Raw genomic sequence first — 21,524 nt, 5'->3', positions numbered from 1 at the left:
AATGCCCTTTTATCTCAAGTGCTGACCTTGGTGGGTTTTTGGCACCAGTTGAAAACTTGTTTATTCACCCATATCTTAAATATTTATTGCTGAAGGTGAGCCCTGCCGTTGCTAGACATGCTGATTCCCCCCCCTTGCTGTCTAAGGGGATAGTAGTTTGTGGTTTATAATGCGGTCTTACTACTTAGAAAATGTATTTGATGGGGGGGGGATTCTCCAAGTGGTATAAAACTAAATGACTATGTTTTTATGCATTGGGGACGAGATTCAGTGAATGAGTCCTGTCAGCAGAAACCCTGTGCATAGACTTCCATGTGTGCAGTGGGGCTTTTCCCCACTCTCTTCCGCTTTCTGCCTCTTAAATTCGCTCTGGGGAGGAGCCGGGAGAAGACACAGGAGCAGTGCATGGAGCAGGATCATCCCGTCTGGCAAGCCAAAATGTCTGCCCTGACAGAACAATTGACATGGCGTCATGTTGAACTCCTCCCTCTGTGCCCTGCTCTAGGATTGTATTTAATGAACAGCAGGCCAGGAGTGCCACAAATGAATAAAAGTGAATAAAACAAAAGAAAGGATGGCAACTTCCCAGGTGTGGTTCCACAGTTGTTACTAGAGCGTCAACACCAAATCCATAATGGATCTTGCCCTAATCCCCTTTCCTCCTCCTCCTCCCCCCAGCAGCCACTGGTGCCTTATGCCTAGCTCTGTGGCAGCTATTACATCACCCGGGATCATCTTGAGGGCCGTCACCCGGGATCATTGTGATGGTGCCTTCACCTGGCGGTATATCGCAGGTGGGACTTGCCTGCACCTGATGCCCTCCAGTGCCCGGCGCATGGAGGGAGCAGCATCGCCCCGTGAGGCACCAGGGTGAAACCGCTACCACTCTCACCAAGGGAGCTGAGGCAGTTTCACCCCAACACCTCACAGGGCCGGGGCCAACGCAGCTTGTTCCTCCCTCCACTTTTCGAAATTGTGATGTATCACTGTATCGTGATATTTGGCAGGTGATACACCGTGATGTTGAAAAGCTTGACGATGCCCAGTCCTAGTGTCAATTACACCTTTTACTTAGGTTTTTCTTGGGAGACCCTCCAATTTATATATCTGATTAATTCTTGATGGTTGTTCTTTAGCCACCTTGCCAAGTTTGTAAAAAAGGGGGGGGCAGGCAGTAAACCCTGAAATAAAGTTCCTGTTCATAATCCTGGAAATTAAGATTAGGGCACTCATTTCCTCACTCCGCCATTTTCATGAATAGTTCGAGCCTTGCTCCTGCTCCCTTCCTGTGTCTCAGTAAACCTTGGGCAATGTGAACTAATTTAATTTTAATAATTATGCCCTGGTGCATCTGCTGATTTACTGAGCATTGCTCTCAGTCATCATGTGATTTCTGAGAATTTTTGTCAAGAAGCGTCAAACAGCCTGGCAACCTATTATTTTGATCAAGCAGGCTGAGGCATAACACACAATAAACTAGGAGGATACTGGAAATGTACTGTAGCATCAGAAGGCCTCTTGACTTTAAATTCTGATGTGTGGCTTACATTATATTGGTACGCTTGATTGCCAGGCATATGTCCTGTCAGCAGTACATTTCTTAATAGGAATGAATCCATTTTAAACATTACATGTCATATGCACCTATTCATTTATAATGATAGAAACTTGACCAGCAAGGTCAGAACGCTATGGAAAAGCCTTTTTATCACTCTCTTGTGTTGCCGGTGGTATTCTGCCTTCACTCTTCCTTTTATAATGAATCTGTTAGAGATACAAATGCTAATGTGGAAAAAGGGAGGCGAACAGAAAAAAGCAGCTTGGAATTTTGTTTCTGCCTATAAATTTAATATGTGCACAGTCCCAAGGACAGTTCGAAATGTTTCATCTTGAATCTTGTGTGAGAAAAAGTCTGTGTGCTTAATTCCTTCACACACACTCGCAGCAAGGAAGGTTAGGGGAAGGGATTAAGGGCTGCATACTATAAATTAATTAATCTACTTAAACTTTTTTTTTCCTTTTTAAGAAAAGCAGTTTAAGAGCCAAAGAGTTCCCAAGTCTGTTTCAGGACCTTGGTGTGGTGGGCTGATAAGAATCCACTTCTGTGGGTGTGAATGGCATATTGGAAAGGGGGGGGGGCATTTTCATTGGGACCATGGTGCAGAGTTAAAGGGTTAATCCGTGCACCATAGTTACAATCTGGCTTAGGCTCCCCTCCGTGTTCAAACACTAAACATTTAAAGATCTGCAAATATGATGATGCATTTAGCGTATCATCCAACTTGCTTCTACTTAGAAGCCACAGTTTTGAGCCGTACTGAGATTCTGGTGGCTCAGACATCTGTCCTGGAAACAGAAGCTGACAGGTTCATAAGCTGTGGGGGTGGGATGGGGGAAAAGATAACAGGACAGAGTGGGAGGAAGTTGGCGCCTTCTCTTTTTCTGGCCTTGTGCGACGGAGCTGTGTTCTACAGAAATCCCCACAGTACGGATATATTTTTCTCTCAGGATAGCCTAATGTTGCAGTTTTATTTCACCTACCTGGAACCAACAAGCACCCTTGACCTGCAAGTCCTCAGCTTTTGCAGACCAATCTGTACAGGCATTTGGAGACCTGCATTTTAATTTTACACCATAGATTTTATACAGTGGTGGTTTTGCTGCTGTGACCTGCCCTTAGGTCAGGCTGTGACCCCAAAGCAGAAAACCAATGCCCTATGCCATGTCTTTTGTGTGATACCTGAAGGCTACTGGTATCCTTTGCTGGAATTGGGTCCTGTGTGATTTCCTAAACCAGCCAGTCAATCAACCTGCATGAGCAATAACTGTCCTTTGAAAGCGAGACAGTACAGCAACCTAGAAGCACAGAATTGTAAATTCTCCTTCGTGAGGCCTGCTTCTGGCTTCCCTCCCCCACCCTTCTGCAGGATTGCTCTTCAAGACAGAGGCTGAGACTGTTACCCTTATATTTGTCTGGAAAGTCCAAACTCTGAGGTGGGGGAAAAAGAACCTTTTGGTATAGGAGTCTTCTTATCCTCTCAGTGGGGAAGATAGGAAGAGGGCCAAATCAGTTGGACAAAATGGCCGCTTTGTGAAATGCATCTCCATATTCTTGCACCCAGTGCAAGTGAATGTAAATGTTCCACTGTTGTAACCTGATTGTAAAGGCCTGGATTTTTCACCTGCACTTACTGGCATTTCTAAAGTAGTGATTGTGGGAGTCCTAATAATTTGGAAATTTTAAAATATCGACCAGCCTTGCCTTAAAAACCACAATACTGGACTGGACTGATTCTGCAAAACAACAACACCCTATCGCACTGCTTTCCCACAAATACACGCCTTTAAAAGCATGAGCCTGCATTAAAAACATGCTTCCAACAGCTAATGATTCACTATTTTTTCCCTTTACAAAGTACACTTGCCTTGTACATTTTCAATTATTCAGCTTAGAGCAAGAGAAAGCAAACTGATCAAGGGAATGCAGACTGACTGTGGCAATAGGTGGACCTCACACAGAGCAAGGCTGTTTGTGTGAAACAGTAAGAAAGCTTCTGGAACGAAGTAAAAACACTCCATAGTGTATACTGACTGTGCATGGGGGTTTTTGTTGTTGTTTTGAATGGCCAGTCTGTCAATGGGCACATGATACAAATGAGCACCTGAGACTCTTAATTTCGGGGTCATGGGTTCGAGGCCCACATTGGGCAAAATATTCCTGCATTGCAGGAGGTTGAACAAGGTGACCTTCACGGTCCTGTCCAACTCTACAATTCTATAATTCTGTGATACAAATGAGCACCAGCTCATCTTGCAGGACAGCTCCTACTACCACCCAGTGATCAGGCCTGTGGTTATTTTCAAGCTTGCTATTCACCATTTACTGTTATGGAGACAAGTGTGTTCAAATTTGGTTCTTCTTCTTGAATTGTTAATATGTTCTATGGGGGTATTATTTCTTGATGATCTCTACCGTATTGTTAAAAACCAGGCATCGTGGTTGAGTACACTGTATGAAATTGCACTTTGATAGAGGTTATACTACTAATAATTTTGTAACCCTTTGAGAGCCTGAGGGGAAACCATTCTTTTTAAAATTATTATTATTTATTGAATGTATGATTTTTAAAATTAATATACTGCCCTTCATCCAAGGATCACAGGGTGGTTTGCAGTTACCGTTGTGAGGTATGCATATTAAAAATGTTATGTGATGACCAAAGTATGTTTTTTAAAAAATGGCCAAGAGGACTTCAGAAAGAAAACGTTGCGGTGTTGTTGCTTTTATATATAAGTGGTATAATGTTTTGTTTTTGTTAGGTTAGAAGAGTACCAGGTTCCAGTGGCCATCTCCACAAGACAGAAGATGGAGATTGGGAATGGAGCGATGATGAAATGGATGAGAAGAGTGAAGAAGGCAAAGCTGCATTTTCCCAAGAAAAGGTGACTTTCAGAAACTGCCCACTGTTCCCCACTTACATGGACCAACGTGTACCTTTTGCTCATCTTCTGAGGCCCTTCTCCATGTGTCCCCTCCAAGGGATTGTGAAAAGGGCGATGACATGAGAATGGGCCTTCTCAGCGGTGGCTCCTTGTTCTGTGCAATGTTCTCCCAAATGAGACACACCTGATTCCATCACTATCTGATTTTATATGTGATACAAAAACATTTTTATTCACCCAGGCCTTTGGACCTTAATCTCCTGCATATCTTTTAGTGGGTCGGGGTTGAGTTGGCTCTGTTCTTCTATATATATTATTAGTGAACATTTTAGGTTATTTTTTACTCCTGTTTTTATTCATTTTTAATGTCTGTTTCAGTGAGTTGCTTTGGGTTCACCTTTCTGAAAAAAGACTAATAAATATACATATAAATAATTATTATTTTGGCACTTAAAAGCATGCAACAAGTAACTCTGGATGCTTCTCTTCTAGTCACGAAGAGTAAAAGAGGAGGAGGATGCTGAGGTAAATAACTGTGCTCTTATCTCTTACGTTCTGAACAGGTGAATAGTCCTTTTTATATTTTTGTCTGTGATCACGCTAGGCATCATTAGCATCTTAAAATATGAAGCTTTAGGCTTGTATTGTCCTCAGAACAGATAATATAGGGGTGAGGTGTAGATTTCAGCTACAAACTCTCAGCATTTATTAAACTATTTTGAAAAGGCACCACAGCAGATAAAGAACTTGGAGCATAATCTCACGTTCTAACCATCCGAGCTATCCACATAATTATACACCTCTGGAGCTTTTGCGGTTGCATTTTAAAGAAGGTTTTACTTACTTAAATTCCATGTGTCGCCAAAGTGGTTTGCAATCTGTCCAATTAAAACCTATCGACTCAGTACAAAGCCCTTTTTAAAAAAAGTCGCTCGGTTCTAAATAAAGGAGCAAGGGAGACCAAGTGCCTACCTAAAACGATAGGTTTTATTTGCCACTAGTACCTGAAATGTGGGACACGGGTGGCGCCTAGGGCTTGCCGATCAGAAGGTCGGCGATTCAAACCCCCATGACAGGGTGAGCTCCCGTTGCTTGGTCCCTGCTCCTGCCCACCTAGCAGTTCGAAAGCATGTCAAAATGCAAGTAGATAAATAGGTACTGCTCTGGCGGGAAGGTAAACAACGTTTCCGTGCGCTGCTCTGGTTCGCCAGAAGCAGCTTAGTCATGCTGGCCACATGACCCGGAAGCTGTACACCGTCTCCCTCTGCCAATAAAGTGAGATGAGCGCCGCAACCCCAGAGTCATCCGCGACTGGACCTAATGGTCAGGGGTCCCTTTACCTTTACCTTTACCTGAAATGCACTGTGTCAAAGGAATGCCACACAACTAGCATAGCTGCAAAAAGGAATAGGTGGAAAACTGTACAGAAGTTTAAGACTACAAGGAGTTCTCCTTATAGTCTTAAGGGACCCTGGATAGTTTAGGTCCATCTAAGTGAGTCTCCTGTTTCTGACAATGGTCAACGAGATGCTACAGTACTGTTGTTGTTCCTCAGCAACTAGTACTTGGAGCCTGGCTGCCTCTGAACCTGTAGGATGCATCAGGCTATCATGACTAGGTAGACTTCTTCCAGGAATCTGTTTTTTTTTTTAAACAGAGTTTATTAGCGTTTTCATAATATAACACAAACCCAAACCCACACCTACAAATACAAAAACAAATACAAATACACATAATGCCAGGATTCTTCTTCTTATTTGTATACCTTACAAAAAAAATATTTCTAGTTCTGAATCTTGACTTTTGACTTCCCCCGCCTTTTCACCTTCGGTTTTAAATCGATATACTACTTTCTTAACATCTTTTCTCTATAAAAAAAACTTTAACTTTAATTAAAGATAACACAATTATCTTGAGCTTTCTATTATAACAAAAATCTTGACCAAATATTCTTATAAAGACTAAACTTATTTCTTCTGTCCTTTATCATGCTGCTTTTAACTTAAAATTCAATATCTCCCTACTTGTTTAAAATAAACTTATAGTTAACAGACTTCACTCTCCGATTTCAGATACCATGACAGACCATTTGGAATATACATTTAATACTTCAACCCACTCCCCCTCTGTCCATTGTCTTTCTCTGTCTTTCACCAGAACCGGATCTCCAATTCTCTTCTTCTAAATGTCCACAGATCCAGGCAGCATTCACAACAGACCTTGCATCAGGCTTCAGGGTGTCCATCACTTCTTTTTTGGGCTCCTCCGTTTCTTTGTACAATACTTCTTCTTCTTGTAGAAATCTTAATTCCATGTCCCTTGCCCCCGAGCTCTCACCTCAGGGTCTGGATATTATAAATTTTCCCGTTCCGGGGCTGCCACCCCCAGAAATCGGTTCCTTTTCCCGGAGTTGCCCAGCCATTTCAAACCATCCTTCAAGCACCCCTCCCAGCTCTTTGCCAAGGTTCGATTCCATTGTATAAAACTTTTGAAAAGCCTCCTCTGAGGAAGTTAAATCCATTTTCTTTAAAATCCCACACAAGACTTGTAATTTCCGATCGAGCAGTTCCAGCTTCAAGACAGTGAGCATTTCCTCATCTTTTAAACCAGAGTTCAATACAAGTGCGAGCACAAAGTCCAGCATTTTGGAAGGGAGGGTGGGTATCAAATTTCAGTTCCTGTCTCTTCCTTCCTTTGTTTCAATTTTTTCCCACGACAGTCCAAATCGTCGCCATTTTTCCGAAGCCGGAGTGTAAAGACCAAAACTTCAAATGGAGATATTTTTTCCCCAATTAATCCCCAAAGGGAAATCTCAGCAGTCTCAGTTTTCAAATTCCAGATACTTTCTATCAATTATTGTAGCAGCAGTCACTTAAACTGGTTAGTTTCTTTCATCTCCCGAAGGGAAGGGAGGCGGGCTGCCTTTCCTCTTTCCCCCAGATCGTTCCAAGATTAAAAAAAAGTCAGTCAAATACTCACAGCCACTGGGTTCTTATCAGCTCGTTAAAGACAGGTAGAACTTAGACGCTCATCACAGGCTTTGTCGCCGCATTTACATCCCGGTTGGGGCATGTCCCCTATAGCCCGGCTCCGTCGTCCCTTCACCCCCAGGGGGAGCGGGGGAAGGGTTCGGAGCCACAACGGGCACAGCCGGGGAGCCCAGGGTGCGGGACGCTCTTCCCGCACCCCAACCGGAGCCCCGCTTTGCGGTGGCAGGGCTCCTAACCCCCGGGATGGACTGGGCGCTTCGCAGCCGAAGCAGCCCACGACCACCCGCAATGGCGTCGCCGCCGGAAGTCCTTCCAGGAATCTGTTTTAATTCTCTTTAAAAGCCTTCTGGGCTGGTGTCCATCACCACCTCTTGTGGCGAATTTGTTGTGTGAAGTACTTCACTTTGTCTGTTCTGATTAGTCTGTTGGTTCCATTGGACGGCCCTAAGTCCAAGCAGTGGTGTTAAATTCCATGCAGGTGCTTAGGTTATAGTAATTGCATACAGTGCTATCCTTCCATTCACAGCAGGCTCTTTGATCCAGCAGAAGCTTCCATGAGTGGAGCAGGAAAGGAGGGAATGTGCACTGATTTCCTCCCTCCTGTTGTGTCTCTCCCAAATCTGTCCTACAACAGTTTGAGAGATGGCTCAGAGGTCTGGGGCTGCAGGAGAAAGGGAGAATTTGAGATTTACTTCCCTCTCTGTTCTGCTTATAGAAGCCTCCGCTGCTTCATTGAGCCTTCTGTGAATGGGAGGACAGCATGTTCTCTGTTTTTTTTTTATTCTTCCTTGAACTTGTGCAATGTTGGGATACGAAAACAAGCAAAGGAAATTCACCGTGCTTTCTTTTAAACAGATTTCCATGAATTCCAGCAATATCCCCGATCAAATACAGAATCTATCTATTAAAGGTTCTGAGGTATGGCCACTTTTAAAATTACTTACGGTATGGGTTGATGGGGTGGATTTTATGAGCTGTTTTGCACAATCAAACTGGCATGGGGTGTGCGAGAGAGCACTGAGTAAGCAGCCTAAGGCTGGGTTTGGCATGCGGTGATGTGGTTTCATGATAGCTCCCCACAACGCCAGTTTTCAACTTGCTACAGGTTCACTGTGCTACCATAACACATCTTTTTCACCATGTGCCACAGTGATCAGTCCACGTACTAACCGTGCAGAGTTAGCTGAATGTATTGGCAAAATGGGCATTTGTGGTGAGAGGAGTTGAAATTGTGCCCCTGTCCAAAGCCTTCCTTCCTTCCTCTCCCTGTTCTCAGTTAGCCACAGTGATTCTTTGTTTAGAGGCCCTTAACCTCATATTTTATGTGTTGGACATATAAACAAAATGCACATTACCAGGTTTCTTACTAAATTCAATTCTACATTAAACCAGGGGGTGGCATAGTTAATACAATGGTGTTGAGCTCTGCCCTCTTAAGTGCAGGTTTGCAGTTTATTGGATTAATCTGGGAAATAGATTTAAGGTGAGTGCTCTGTTATTGTCTTGTATCTGTTTTAAAGTTTGTTTTTGTAAGGTTAATTGTTTCTTCAGAAATAATAAATGTGTACTATCTCTCTCTCTCTCTCTCTCTCTCTTTGGAACTTAGACTCGGCCTGCTGTTAGTAATGAATTCGGTGAAGTTCCATGTGCTGTGAATCTTGTTTTAAGACTAAGGTAAGAAGTTTCATCTATTTGCCTTCATAGACTTGGTGAGGTGGGGGGGCCAGTGTTGTTAACTTTAATAACATTAGCAGAAACTAAGTGTTCACATAATCCTTTCTCAGTATGACCAATATGAATGGCATTCCCATGACTAATTGCTCTCTTTTAATTGCTTACTAAAAGAGAAGGGGGGGGGAGAAATAACTGAATATGACTGTAGCTCCAGGCTAAGGGTACCCTTCATTAAGTATTTTCTCTTCCCCCCCCCCCCCCGCCTGCCTGCCTTTTTCATTCCATTGCAGGATCACAGTGAGAGATTTTTAATGAGTTTCTTTCACACTTCAGCAGTCAACCTCTGACGGAAATAAACCATGGCTGTATTACAACTCGCCTGCTCAGAACATTTTTACTGGGCAGGTTTGATCTGCAGCTGCAGGGGAAAAAATGACTGATATATTTTCAAAGAACATTTAGCCTTTTAGGAAATGATACAAATATGGTGTCAGGCTTTATAGTTTTTTTTTTTGGCAGTAGACAAAAGTTGATTTCCATTTTAAGAAAATGAGTCTGTAGTCTATTAATTGCTTCTTAACGAGCAAGTTTTTCAGAGGCCTAATTAATTTCCACAAAACTAGCTTAACATGCTTTTCATGTAGACCTAACCTAGTTTTTCTCTTTAGCTAACCTAAAATAACTTTGGAAACTGAAACTTCTTTCGTACTGATCTACGTCTTACTCCTTCTTTCAATGGAAGGAAGTGGTTATTTCTAATGTACTGTGGGAAGATTGAGTGCTGGTCTCTTAACTGTAGCAATGAGATTAATCAATGATACAGAAGAGCTCACTACCACCCATCTTCTTTGCATGTCCAAAGATCTTTCTGCTAGTTTCTCATGTGATGTGGTCCTCTGCAAGTTTTCTGGAACCAGCCCAGTCAGTAGTTGCTAAGATAAGGACTTCTTCTGCATTTCCCATGTACTCTGTGAAGGAAGGTATTTGACATGTATTGACATGTATTTGACATGTCACAAGATGAACTCCTCATTCTGTCAATAATGCAAAAAAAAGGAGGGGAAAGAGTATTTAAAAATGGAAGCAAAAGTCACTTGGGCTTTCTCTTCCTAGTCAACCTTGCACTCCCACGCCCTGGGAGATAGGGAAAATGCTGCAGGTTCATGTGTTCACTTCCTCCTGACCTAAATTCTCTTTTCCCCGATCTCAACAGGTCATCGCATTTTGAAATTTCCCCTGTAGCTTGCCTATCCTGATATCATGATGAAAAAACTTTCATTAGACATTCCAATTATGCACTACAAATGTAGGGCAGAATCCATCGTAGCTCTATGTCTCTTCTTCGTCAGTGGAAGAATTTCTCCATGCTCAATGGAATATTGTCCCTGTTTCTTCCCCTCTTGTGTCCCCTGAAACATTTTCTCAGGATTCCCTTAGCTCTTTGGAGCAAATTTGAGGAGGGTGTTGCAGAAGGAGAGGGGGAGGAAGTCCCATTGTGCAAGTGAAAATCCTTGTGCTGATGGGACACAGTAGTATACGTTATACAAAATGATTGATTGTAAAACAAAAATACCCTTTAAGCAGTTCTATGTATGCTTACCTGGGAGTAAGACCCGTTAGATACAGAGAAACTTGCTTCTGAGTAAACCTGCCTAAGATTGCTTTGTTAGTCTCTTTATTTACTCTTTTCCTCTCCCTCCATAGCAATAGTATTTTAGCAGTGTTCGAAAGAGATTTAATTTTATTGTAACTCCTTTTGTGACTATTACAGATTGTGAGGCTCTGTAGAACTCTGTCTGCATTCATCTTGTAGAAGGAAAGGGCAGGCAATTTTTCTATTCCTGCCAAATTTACAACGGCAGTCCGAGATAAGGAGTTTTATTTTTGCTATTTTATATGTTAAAGGAAAATGCTACGGCCAGCGTAGGAATGGCACGACCTGTTTTTGCTATTCATAGATGGGGGTTTGGTGGGGTTGCTTCCTCCTCGTCTTTTTTAAAGCCTTTGTACTAAAACTATTTGCCATTAACAAAAGCTGTGAGAGCACAATAAGCTATAACTATTCTATAAATTGTATTCAGTCTATCTGTTTCTTTCATCAGCCCTTTCTGCATGGAGAAAAGCACTTATATTTTGCACCCTCACAAGCCCAATCTCTTGGTTTTGTACGGTTTGCTTTGTAATGCGCTGCATTGAGTTGGTATTAACATGAGTTCAAGCAGCTAAAATCTAGGATTTTTGGCTTTACCCATCTCCACTACTTTCCTCCCGAGAATTTTTGTGCCACCACCTGCTGAGCTGATAGTTAAATCAAGTTGTTGATGTGACCTGAAAAGCACATTGAAGAATTTCCATTAAGAGCTGGCTGTAGTCTGATGAGTTTTTGCCAAGGAGTAATCCAACCATTACATGTTAAACACATTCTCCTGGGAATTCCTATGCTTTTGAGATCGATCTTCACTTGTACACACAAGGGCGAAGGGTGGAGAAGTGTCTTGGTGATCAAATCCCATTTTGGCTTCTCATTTTTTAAAATTGCTTTAAATTCTTTAATGACTGAATCTTTTCTTAAAAGGATTAGTTTTCCTTTTAAGAGCGGCACACTTTTCTAAAGCCATTTCCTAGGCTTGGCGCGAAGCAGTTCAATATTAGCAATGCTTCTCTTACATCTGTTGTTGCTGCAAAAATTGTAGGGGTTTGGTTGAATTCATGCTGGGTGCTGCAGAAAGGAAACGCTAGCAGAATTAGTGCTGTTCCACTGCAAATGGTATCCCTGTACCCGTGATTGGTACTCCTGATCATGCAGTGACCCTGATCGCACCCATAAAGCCTAAACTTTGTGGTTTTCAAGTATACATGAGAGGCAGTGGTCCTGAGTGCAATCCCAGCCACACACTCTACTTGCAGTCCATGTAATGTGTAAGGAGTCCTGTTGTGAAATGCAGAAACACTCTCTCCCCTGCCCTGGCTTGTGGCCATGGACTAACAATTTGATAAATGAATTATTTTGATGTTTGGCAAAAGGCACAGATTTTAAACAGGCTGGCCTGGTGTGTCCTTAAAGCTGCTATGTTGACCATTTCTCCATATAGAGGTTCACATCCTGCTACCAAATAAACACTAGTAGCTAGAGAAAATTGAATTGTAGCCACTATCCTTCTGGGTTTAGATGTGATTTAGTGCTGCACAGCATACAGTAATTAATTGAAACACTGTACTCTCCAACCTTCAAGAGCTAGTAAGTCTGTTAATGGGGGGGGGTAATCTTATGTTCTTGGGATCCAGGAATATTTCTAAAATATTTGAGCTCCAGCTTTAATTGCTTGACTTGCCTATACTTGTCTCTTGGCATTTTGTGACAAAAATGTAATATATAGCTTGTGCCAGAGGAGGTGGTTCCCTGGACGGTTAAGTCCAGTCAAAGGCGACTATGGAGTTGCGGCACTCATCTCGCTTTTCAGGCCGAGGGAGCCAGCGTTTGTCCATAGACAGCTTTCCGGGTCATGTGGCCAGCATGACTAAACCGCTTCTGGCGCAACAGAACTGTGATGGAAGCCAGAACACACGGAAATGCCATTGACCTTCCCGCCACAGCAGTACCTATTTATCCACTTGCACTGGTATGCTTTTGAACTTGCTAGGTTGCCAGAGGCTCGGATAAAGCAACAGGACCTCACCCCGTCATGGGGATTCGAACTGCTGACCTTCTGATCAGGAAGTCCAAGAGGCTCAATGGTTTTAGACCACAGTGCCACCTGTGTCCCTTTTAACACAGAGGAGGACTCTGTGCCAAGAGCTGGTACAATGCATTTTACTATTTTTCAAAGCATTTTAAAATTCTAGGCTTGTTTGGTATTTTCACAGATCCAGAACACTCCAGCTAGAATATACCGTAGTGATTGTTTTGGCTGTAGGAACTAAGACAGCTATTCCTGGAGTACAGTTGACAAGTTCCAAGGTTCCTTTTTAATGGCTTTAATTATACCCCAAGTACCTGGTGTAATCTGAGTTGGACTTATTTACATATAATGAATATAATCCAGACCCATGCATACGTTATTTTATTTATATACTGCCTTTTAAACTATGAAAATAGTTAAGAGATAAGAGATCTTTGAGGGGCCAAAACTATGTGTTTCAGCAGAGTCTGAATTGCTGCCCAAAATAACATCTCTATTCTCCCTGTAGTTTCACTTACCTGTGATACTATTGCATTCCCCTTGTCCCCATTACTGGTCATTGACCGTAATGAAGAGATGGAATTAAATCACATTTCCCCCACAGTTTTAAACTGATCTAATAGCTTGGCTTTTTCCCAAGCTGTTCACCGTGGTTTTCCAGTTTGAATAAACTTGGAAAATATGGTTAATTCAACTATGATTTTATTGCTTGATGCATGAACCACCTGTGTGTACAGTCAAAAGACTTATTCATATCTCAGTTGATAATGGTGATTCTAAGATATGATCCTCTGAACTCTGCCCCTGAGATGCAGTTATTGGCAGTAACTGAAACGAGTGACATTTATGATGAAACTTCAGCATAACATTCATGTTGCACGATAAATGTACACTGCTTCTTTACAGCTTAATCGAAATGGTCAAAATGCAAACTTTAGAAAGTTAATTCTAATGCAAAGTTATTTTCAGTTCACTTTGATCTTACTTCTACAAAGACTTTCCCTCCATCTTGCGTTTAGGTGTATTGCATCATTTTTATCAAGGTTTCCCTGAACAGTAAAACTTAAATCAAACCATGATAACATATCTTATAGTAAAATTGACTTTGTGACACTCTATCAGTAAATCACCACCCAGAGAGACAGTGAACTCATTATAGTAGCCTTGAAATAGAAGTTGGGAGAACTGTAAAAGATTAATTTTGCATTTTCCCATCTTCGGTTCTTGGGAGCAAAACTTTTTTGAGCATTCGAGGCTTAATATAGTAGCCTGCCCCCACAAGCGTTACCTAATAATGAGGGCCATGCTTAACTTTTGTCAGTTATTTCCATAATGAAAAGAAGTAAAGTAAATGCAATTATAAAAGAGGTTTAGGAAAAAACTGAAAGAGAAGCTGGAGCTTACAAGAGCAGTAATTTATAGCCAAATTACTGTTCCTTCCCCACTGCCGCCCCTCAGAAATGCTGTGTGTGTATATAACAATACAGAAAATTTTGATGCAGTCAAGAGTAGGAGATGCTAGAGGCAGATTGGCATTGCGAGAGAGGGATGGGCGGGGAGGAAAGAAAGAGCTGAACAGGAGGGATGGGTAATTGGAGCTGGCTTCTTTCTACTGGAGTGTTCAGCCCCTTCTTCAGCTTGCTTGCTTCTAATTTAAGGCAGCTGTCAGATGAATCCTTTAAGGTTGGATTTTTTTTCTGGAGAGATTTTTTCCTCAGTTGATTTTCTTACTCATGAGCCGAGGCTGGGGCCAGAGCCCTTGGGTGTTTCACATGCACATAGCTGTCTCGTTTCCATGATAGGAAAAACTGGCTGCATTCCCATTTGATCCAAGTGCATCGCAGTGCAGATGCCCTAGGCGTTGTACATAGCTTCCACCCATGGGTACATGCAGAGAATGCCAAATAGCTTTCATAACTGATAAAGATTGCTCTCCTGCAGTGTGCAAATCCTGCCTTTCTTCCCTAATGGAACCCATTGGGTGGCATCCATCCTAGCACTCACAGTTGGCAGACCTGCCAACTCATCTGCCTTCAGACAATATGTTGGATTGTGGACAGAGGGATGCTCAATAGCCTTATTGTGAGAGGAATAAGGTTAGTAAGTATGGAATATGTTTTGACAGACGAGGGAAGGATCAGGATTTACTCTGTGGACAAAGGACACCCCAGTGCCAGGATATGCCATTTGTGGAAGGCTGGGCAACCAGGGTTTGTCAACCAGTGATTGCCAGTAATCTTTTGGTGAAGGAAGTATCCACGTAAATATGGGGGAAGGAGGTTTAGAATTGGGCAGGGTGGATAAAAATCAATGATTATTTTTTTAAAAAAATCAGATTTTTAAAAATTTAAATGGGTTTTTAAAAAATTTAAATTTGATTTTTAAAATAAAATGCTTTTGGAGGAAAAATATTTCTAAAGATAGTTTTCTATTTAAGTTACATTGTAGTCCAAAGGCTATTCATCAGGAAATAAGGATTTGTTTTAAGTTTTTCATGTGTGCTAAAACTCAGTCTAAGGTTTTTTGGTTTTTTTTAAAAATTGTTTAACCACATTAGTTAACAAACATGGATACATATGCTATAATGTTATTGTTTTACCGTAGTTAAATAAATTGTTTAAATTGTTACTAAGGAAATGATTATTTTTCTCCTTCCAGTAAAGTACAACAGAAAAGTTGTCCAAATATAAACAGTTAACTTATTAAACCTCACAATAATTTCATAATTATCTGTCTTTGTATTTCTAATAGTATAACCAAGCCAGTAATTTTTGATAAATTATTCCAAAAATGAAAACTTCATCTGGTTGCAAATATTAAGATTATACCAGCAAGAATGAGTATTTCTGTAAAAAAAATTATTTAAATCAAGTCTTACTGACTAGTGATTTAAATCGATTTGATTTAAATAAAATCCACCCTGGAATTGGGTGGTTTATTCAGAGGCATGGTTTCACAGACCACCCATGCTTGACATATGCTTGACATCACCTTCTCAGGAGATAAATTTATATGTTTAAAGTGGTACTATACCAAAGAATTCTGGGAGGTGTTAGTTTGTTTAGGATGCAGAGACATGCTCAGAGGCCCCTATTCCCCTCACGAAGCTACCCATAGTGGTTTAGGAATCAATCTATCTTCCCAGGGAATGGGCACAAATCACAGCCTGTTCATAAAGATTGGTCTGGCCATTCCATAATATTTATATTATTTGCCCAAATTAAGAGGAAGACAGGATGTATTCCAATTTGTATGAAGTCCCTTGCTGTCAGAATTCTTTCACAGATGCAGGCTGTACACACACAGGAGATGGAAAGTCGAATAATTTTGAGCAACTGCAAATTGGGAGTTCTCATTTGAACCTCATTAGGGAGAAGGCAATGTCTTCTATCAAATTCCTCGTTTCTATTGAAGAGACCACATCTTACTCTAATGCCCAAACAAGGTCTAATTCCTTAAAGGTTAGAATATGCCCATCATCTTCCCAGTGAGTCTCCAGATTCAATGCAGATTAATGTTTTGTGGGTTTTCATGTGCGAAGAAGCTCACTGGTTCAGGGGATGCAAGACTGCAACCTCTGGTTGAAACACTGGAAGCAAGTTGACTTCATAACTCCTATCAATGCTTGCTCCGATTGTTCTGAGGAATGCTGAATATTGACTTAGTTGTACCATCTTTGAACAGGCAAGCACCACGTGTGCCTGCACACGTTTTCCAAGCAGAGTGATTTCAAATCTTGAAACATGGTCAAAGAGCCCTTGGAACAATGCCACTGATCTTCAACAGACTTTGGACATACTTGAGATGGTGGTGTGTTCTGATAGCTTTCATCATAACAGTCGCTGGTGTTGAGAATACTTAGGCAATGACTGTGCCAAATTGGGGTGACCGGATTTAAAATGACATTTTTGAAATTAGCAGAACTAAATGATATTGAAACTGGCGTTATGGAATCTCAGCACTGTTCAGCAAGCCAATAACATCTACAGGCGATCTGCCACCTTCAATCACAGAGGACAGCCATCATTTTAAGTGGATAATTTAGAGAAATTAAAGTCTGGATTTTTGTAAGGGCCTAATGATGATGAAGAATAAGAGTGAGATTATTTCAACCTTCGGTGTTCTACAAGAGCTTCTGCAAATTGGGAGAAATATGAAACGGTGGGAAGAGGTAGTGATTTTTGCTTCTCACTGTTCCCCCCCCCTCACAAAAAAATCTCCAAAGGGTAGTGTGTTAATATACATTTAGCTATAGGCCTTTAAAATTGTAGGTCATGATATCATAGTCTACTGGAACAAGATATTGGTTCAGCACTATATGCAAAAGCAGCTATGGTTTAGTGTTATGAGCTGCAGCGAACCTTTTCACCCCAAACCCCACACCCCTTCTCAGCAGACTTTCAAGGGTTGTGTGCTCGTTGTGTGTGGGGTCAGCAGCAAAAGTGGGCAGAGCAATCGATGTAAATTTCATCTTTGTGCAACAGGCTAGTTTTTACACAGACTCACAGAACCCTCCATTATCCATCCATCCAGTCCGGCAGGCCGGCAAGAAGCATTATCAGAGTTTGTGTGCACATTCCAGCCAGGCAAAACCACTTGTGGGGTGAAACAGGGCCAATGAAGGATGTGGCCTGAGGAGAAGGGATGTATCCTGCATCATCAGAGGGTCAGATAGGGAGGCCTGGAGGTCCCCATTTGGTCTCTTGGGCCTGAGGCTCTCCATCCCTGGTCTAGCCCATGGACATGTTTGCATTGCAAAGCCTGTCTTCTGGATTTGCGGTTTTATTTGTTTTATATACTACATGCTGGGTAGCTAGAATACATAGAAATATGCTTGTAAGTTCCCATCAAATATTTTCATTAGCTGCTGCTTGGAATGTGAGGGGAGCTTGCCTAATATGTGTAGCAGATAACACAATGATTGTAAAGTAGCCATGTGAATTCATCCGCAGTGTGTAGTAATGGTTTCACATTCATCACAAAAGGCATGTTGTTAGAGAACACCATCAGTTCCCTGTTGCGTGGGGATTATAAAAGAATTTTCTTTTCCTTAGGTGTGTAATTGTAAAGGCTATTCCGTTCATCCTCCTAGGTCTAACTAGAGCTAAGTATAAAACTGCATCTTCACATGAGCATTGCAGAGAGCTGTGTGCACAGGGAGGAATTTGCGTTGGGCCTGAGGTGTTGTGGCTCCAGTTGTTGATGGGTTCAATCCCAGCGGTGATTCATTTCCAGCTGAGTGAGAGTTAATGAGTAGAGATTCATGGCAACTGCAAACATATCTTTACATTTAATTGGTGGTTCTGTCTGTTGAGATCATGCGATCTTTCCCCCAACTTATTTTACCCAGAGCTCTTGGATAATAAAAACACAAATTGCAAATGCTGCCTCCACACAGAAAGGTAGAATTAGCCCACTGAAGGAGTTTATTGGTTTGTGTACTGTTTGGTAGTATTCAGCAGCTAGAGGCTATGTTGTTTTTGCATTTTACAGTACTTTCCCCTTGTAGAGAGGTCAGTGTTGTGAATGGCAAGCACAGCCATTGTGCTATATACTGTTAGCTGAAATTCTTCCCTTTCCCCCTTTTTATGAGGAGCTGGGGAAGTGAAATGAAAGTACGCCACATTAGACATTAACCCAGGTGCTTTTATTTCATGAAGACTCCATGCTAGATTATGGCACGTCTTAGGTTGGAGGCAAACGGCATCCATGAGAATTGGAGACAATTGTGGCCTGGTAGTTTCATCTGGTGTGTATGCTCATCCCTTTATGCAACATTTGTCTGCAGCCTTAACAGGCTTGGAGGATTTTTGAAGCGCTGCCACTGCAAAATGCTGGAAATCTGCATAACTGGAGATGACAGTGGAATAAGCTTGCACTTCAGTTGCAGGGTGAAATGTCTTCAGCCATAGTCTGATCTGCAGAGTGTTTGCCCAGATGTATGTCACACTGAGTTCAGCAAGACTTGCCATTTTAAAGTTTAGGATTGAGGCCATGAAGTACAATCCTATGCAGGCTTTGCTTCGGGGCTTACTGCTAAGGTAGGTGTGCATAGGATTGCAGCCTTGGATTGCATACCAAGGCACGTATGTTTGCTCCAGATGTATAGTGTGGTATATGGTTGGAACCAATCTTTTTCTGGAAGGGAAGAATGGTAATTCCAGCCACTATCAGTCCCGTGAAGTTTGTGTATAGGAAAAGATGCTCTGAATAGAGGAAGGACAGGCAGCGTGCAGAGTGCACAGGGTCAGGGTATGGAAGGGATTATGGAAGGGACAAAATAAAATTGAGGTTGGGAAAATGGACTACCCTGGAAGAAATGTTACATTCTAAATCATTATAACAAGGGAACCGAGTAAAAGTGCTGATGTACACGGGAGCCTGTCAGTTTGAAGTATGAATGCGAATTCTAGATATTTTTATGTGTGAGGACTCAGTCCATTTAAAAATGGGAATGAATGAGCCTGTCTATAAAAAGCGAAATGACCAAAAATCAGTAAGACTCTTGGTATTAAGCTGGAATAAGGAATTATAATGCAGCTGTCTGGTAGCCAATATTTTACTATATAGATATGGAACTATGCAAGTAATTTCCTACTATATCCTTGTTGAGTGAATTATTTTAGAATGGGGCTCTTCTCTAAATAATGAATGATTAATATAAGCACTTTGCCCAAATAATTGTTATGTTGTTGTTGTTGTTGTTGTTCAGTCGTTCAGTCGTGTCCGACTCTTCGTGACCCCATGGACCAGAGTACGCCAGAGTATTGTTATAGAACACTGCTATTCTTAAGTATGTATGGGTTTTATGTACCTTGGTTTAAATCTCATTTTTAGACTCAATTTTATTCAGCTTTGTATTGCCAGAGACATAGAAAAAGAAATATATTATTTGCTGCTCTTGCATTTCAAGTGGATTTTTAGAAGCTGGGAAGGAAAATCATGTTTGGAAAGACAAGGGAACACAATGGATCATATATTTTTTTTAGGGTTTTCCTGTAGTTTTTCAAAGAATAATTTGCACTATGTATTTAAGCTGTATTCAACCAGATCCAATGATACCTCTCATTGGAGGGGATTGCGAGCCAGCTTGTCTCACCTCTGGTGTCTCTAGCTGTCTGTGCAGGGGAATAAATACCGTACTGAACAGAATCCACCATTGTAAAATCGGCCCACTCAGGCTTATTTCACATGGTCAATTTCCACACAAAATCTGGCAATTGACTGCATGATATGGGCCTAGATACAATGAATTTTGGGTGAATTGCCTCTATTCCAGCATCACACCCTCTGAATGTGGGTGTCCAGGGATGTTTGGGGCGGGCACACTCCCTCACCTCTGATCCAGTCCACTAGAGATTTTCCTCCTAATTACAGGCAACCCTCCCCCTTTTTTAGTCATTGTTGTAAATGTCATTTATCCCAAGATCAACCTGTCTCAATTGATGAGATTAATACAAAAATGGCTGCCCATGGGTGTGAAGATGTTAAGTAATTTCAGTAAAGAAGTCAGTATTGAGATTTATGGCCATGGAAGGAATGTTGGGGAACAGAAGGATTGGAGATGGGTGTAGTTGCCAAAATGGATCTTGCATGCACCATTGTGCCATGTAACATTTTGGCAGAAACTTCTGCTGTTCCGGTAGGAGTGCGACTGGCTAAGCAATCATTGCACCAACAAGGCACTCAGCAGCATCTAGTCAGGATAGCTCTCTGCCATCCATTGCCCATAGGCTGCATTTGACTCCCTCATAGGGCCACGCATTCACTGCCCTCCCTAATGCTTGTACCAACATGTTCTGCGCACTGGGCCCAAACTTGTCTGTCTTAAAATCTGCATTCAGCTTCATCTACCCTGAAAGGAGTCTTGGTCCCTCTGTTGTCTGTGCCCTTTAGTGGCCTTTATCACATCCTTTGCAAGCTGTACATGGCTCGTCTTTCCTGTTTCTTAGCCACAGTGCATTGATTAGTGGTGCCTCTTCTTGTAACTTCTTGTAACTGCTATCTCAAGGAGTACAAAAAAGAACGAAAGGGGAATTGTGATCCAGATGAAACAAACATCTTTCCAAAACTCCTCCTGGACACAGGGAGAGATCTGGAGATCTACAAACACTGTGATATCCTCATCTACCAATATTCTCCCCGGTCTTGAGAGAGTAGGGATGCCACTTGCCACAATTCCTCTTCAGTTGGGTAGGTGGGTGTGGTGTTTTGTGTTAAAACAGTGTTTGTGGACTGTACCAGAGGGTCTCTGCTGTTGGACAAACAGTTTAGCTTTTGGGTTGTGCCAGAGAATGGAGAGCCTAGGAAGCAAGATCTTAAAACCCTGACTATGGGCCTTGGCAAGTCCGCTTTGCATACAGAACGCATGTAGAAACACCAAAGTCAGAGATTATTGTGAAAACAGAACTCTGGGGTACCACAGAGAGTATAAGTCAAGTGTTTGTGCAGGAGGTCCTAATTTCCATGAAGCCATAAGTTGCAAATTACAGTCAATAGTCTCTTCTCTGTGGACAGTACTGAGGGGCATTTTTTATTTTTTATTTTTGCATTGAGGGATTGCACTTTGTGGTGTAAGACGTTTAAATTTTTGTTTTATCTGTGTGAATGACCATTTTTTTCAACAGCTGAGTACTTCTCCCTCTCTTTTTTTTAATCACCTATAAATGGTTGATGCAATTTATTAAGGTAAATCGAACTCAGTACCTTTTTGGACAGCTCAGTAACTCACATTATA

The 21,524-nt window shown here is 41.7% G+C and overlaps 1 protein-coding gene across 1 annotated transcript in view; it reads left to right on the top strand.

The window, feature by feature from the left end:
- The window catches only part of STK39 (serine/threonine kinase 39), a 104,480-nt gene that overhangs the window by 62,600 nt on the left and 20,356 nt on the right, over positions 1-21,524 (top strand). The window contains 4 exon segments of the mRNA XM_033166499.1: positions 4,321-4,443; positions 4,936-4,968; positions 8,289-8,351; positions 9,040-9,107. Of these exon segments, the coding sequence (XP_033022390.1) occupies positions 4,321-4,443; positions 4,936-4,968; positions 8,289-8,351; positions 9,040-9,107 (287 nt within the window).

The sequence above is a fragment of the Lacerta agilis genome, chromosome 1 (genome assembly GCF_009819535.1).
Source record: "Lacerta agilis isolate rLacAgi1 chromosome 1, rLacAgi1.pri, whole genome shotgun sequence".
In the NCBI taxonomy this organism is placed as follows: domain Eukaryota; kingdom Metazoa; phylum Chordata; class Lepidosauria; order Squamata; family Lacertidae; genus Lacerta; species Lacerta agilis.
Note: the sequence above shows the minus strand (reverse complement) of the source record. Positions and strands in the feature narration are given on the sequence as shown.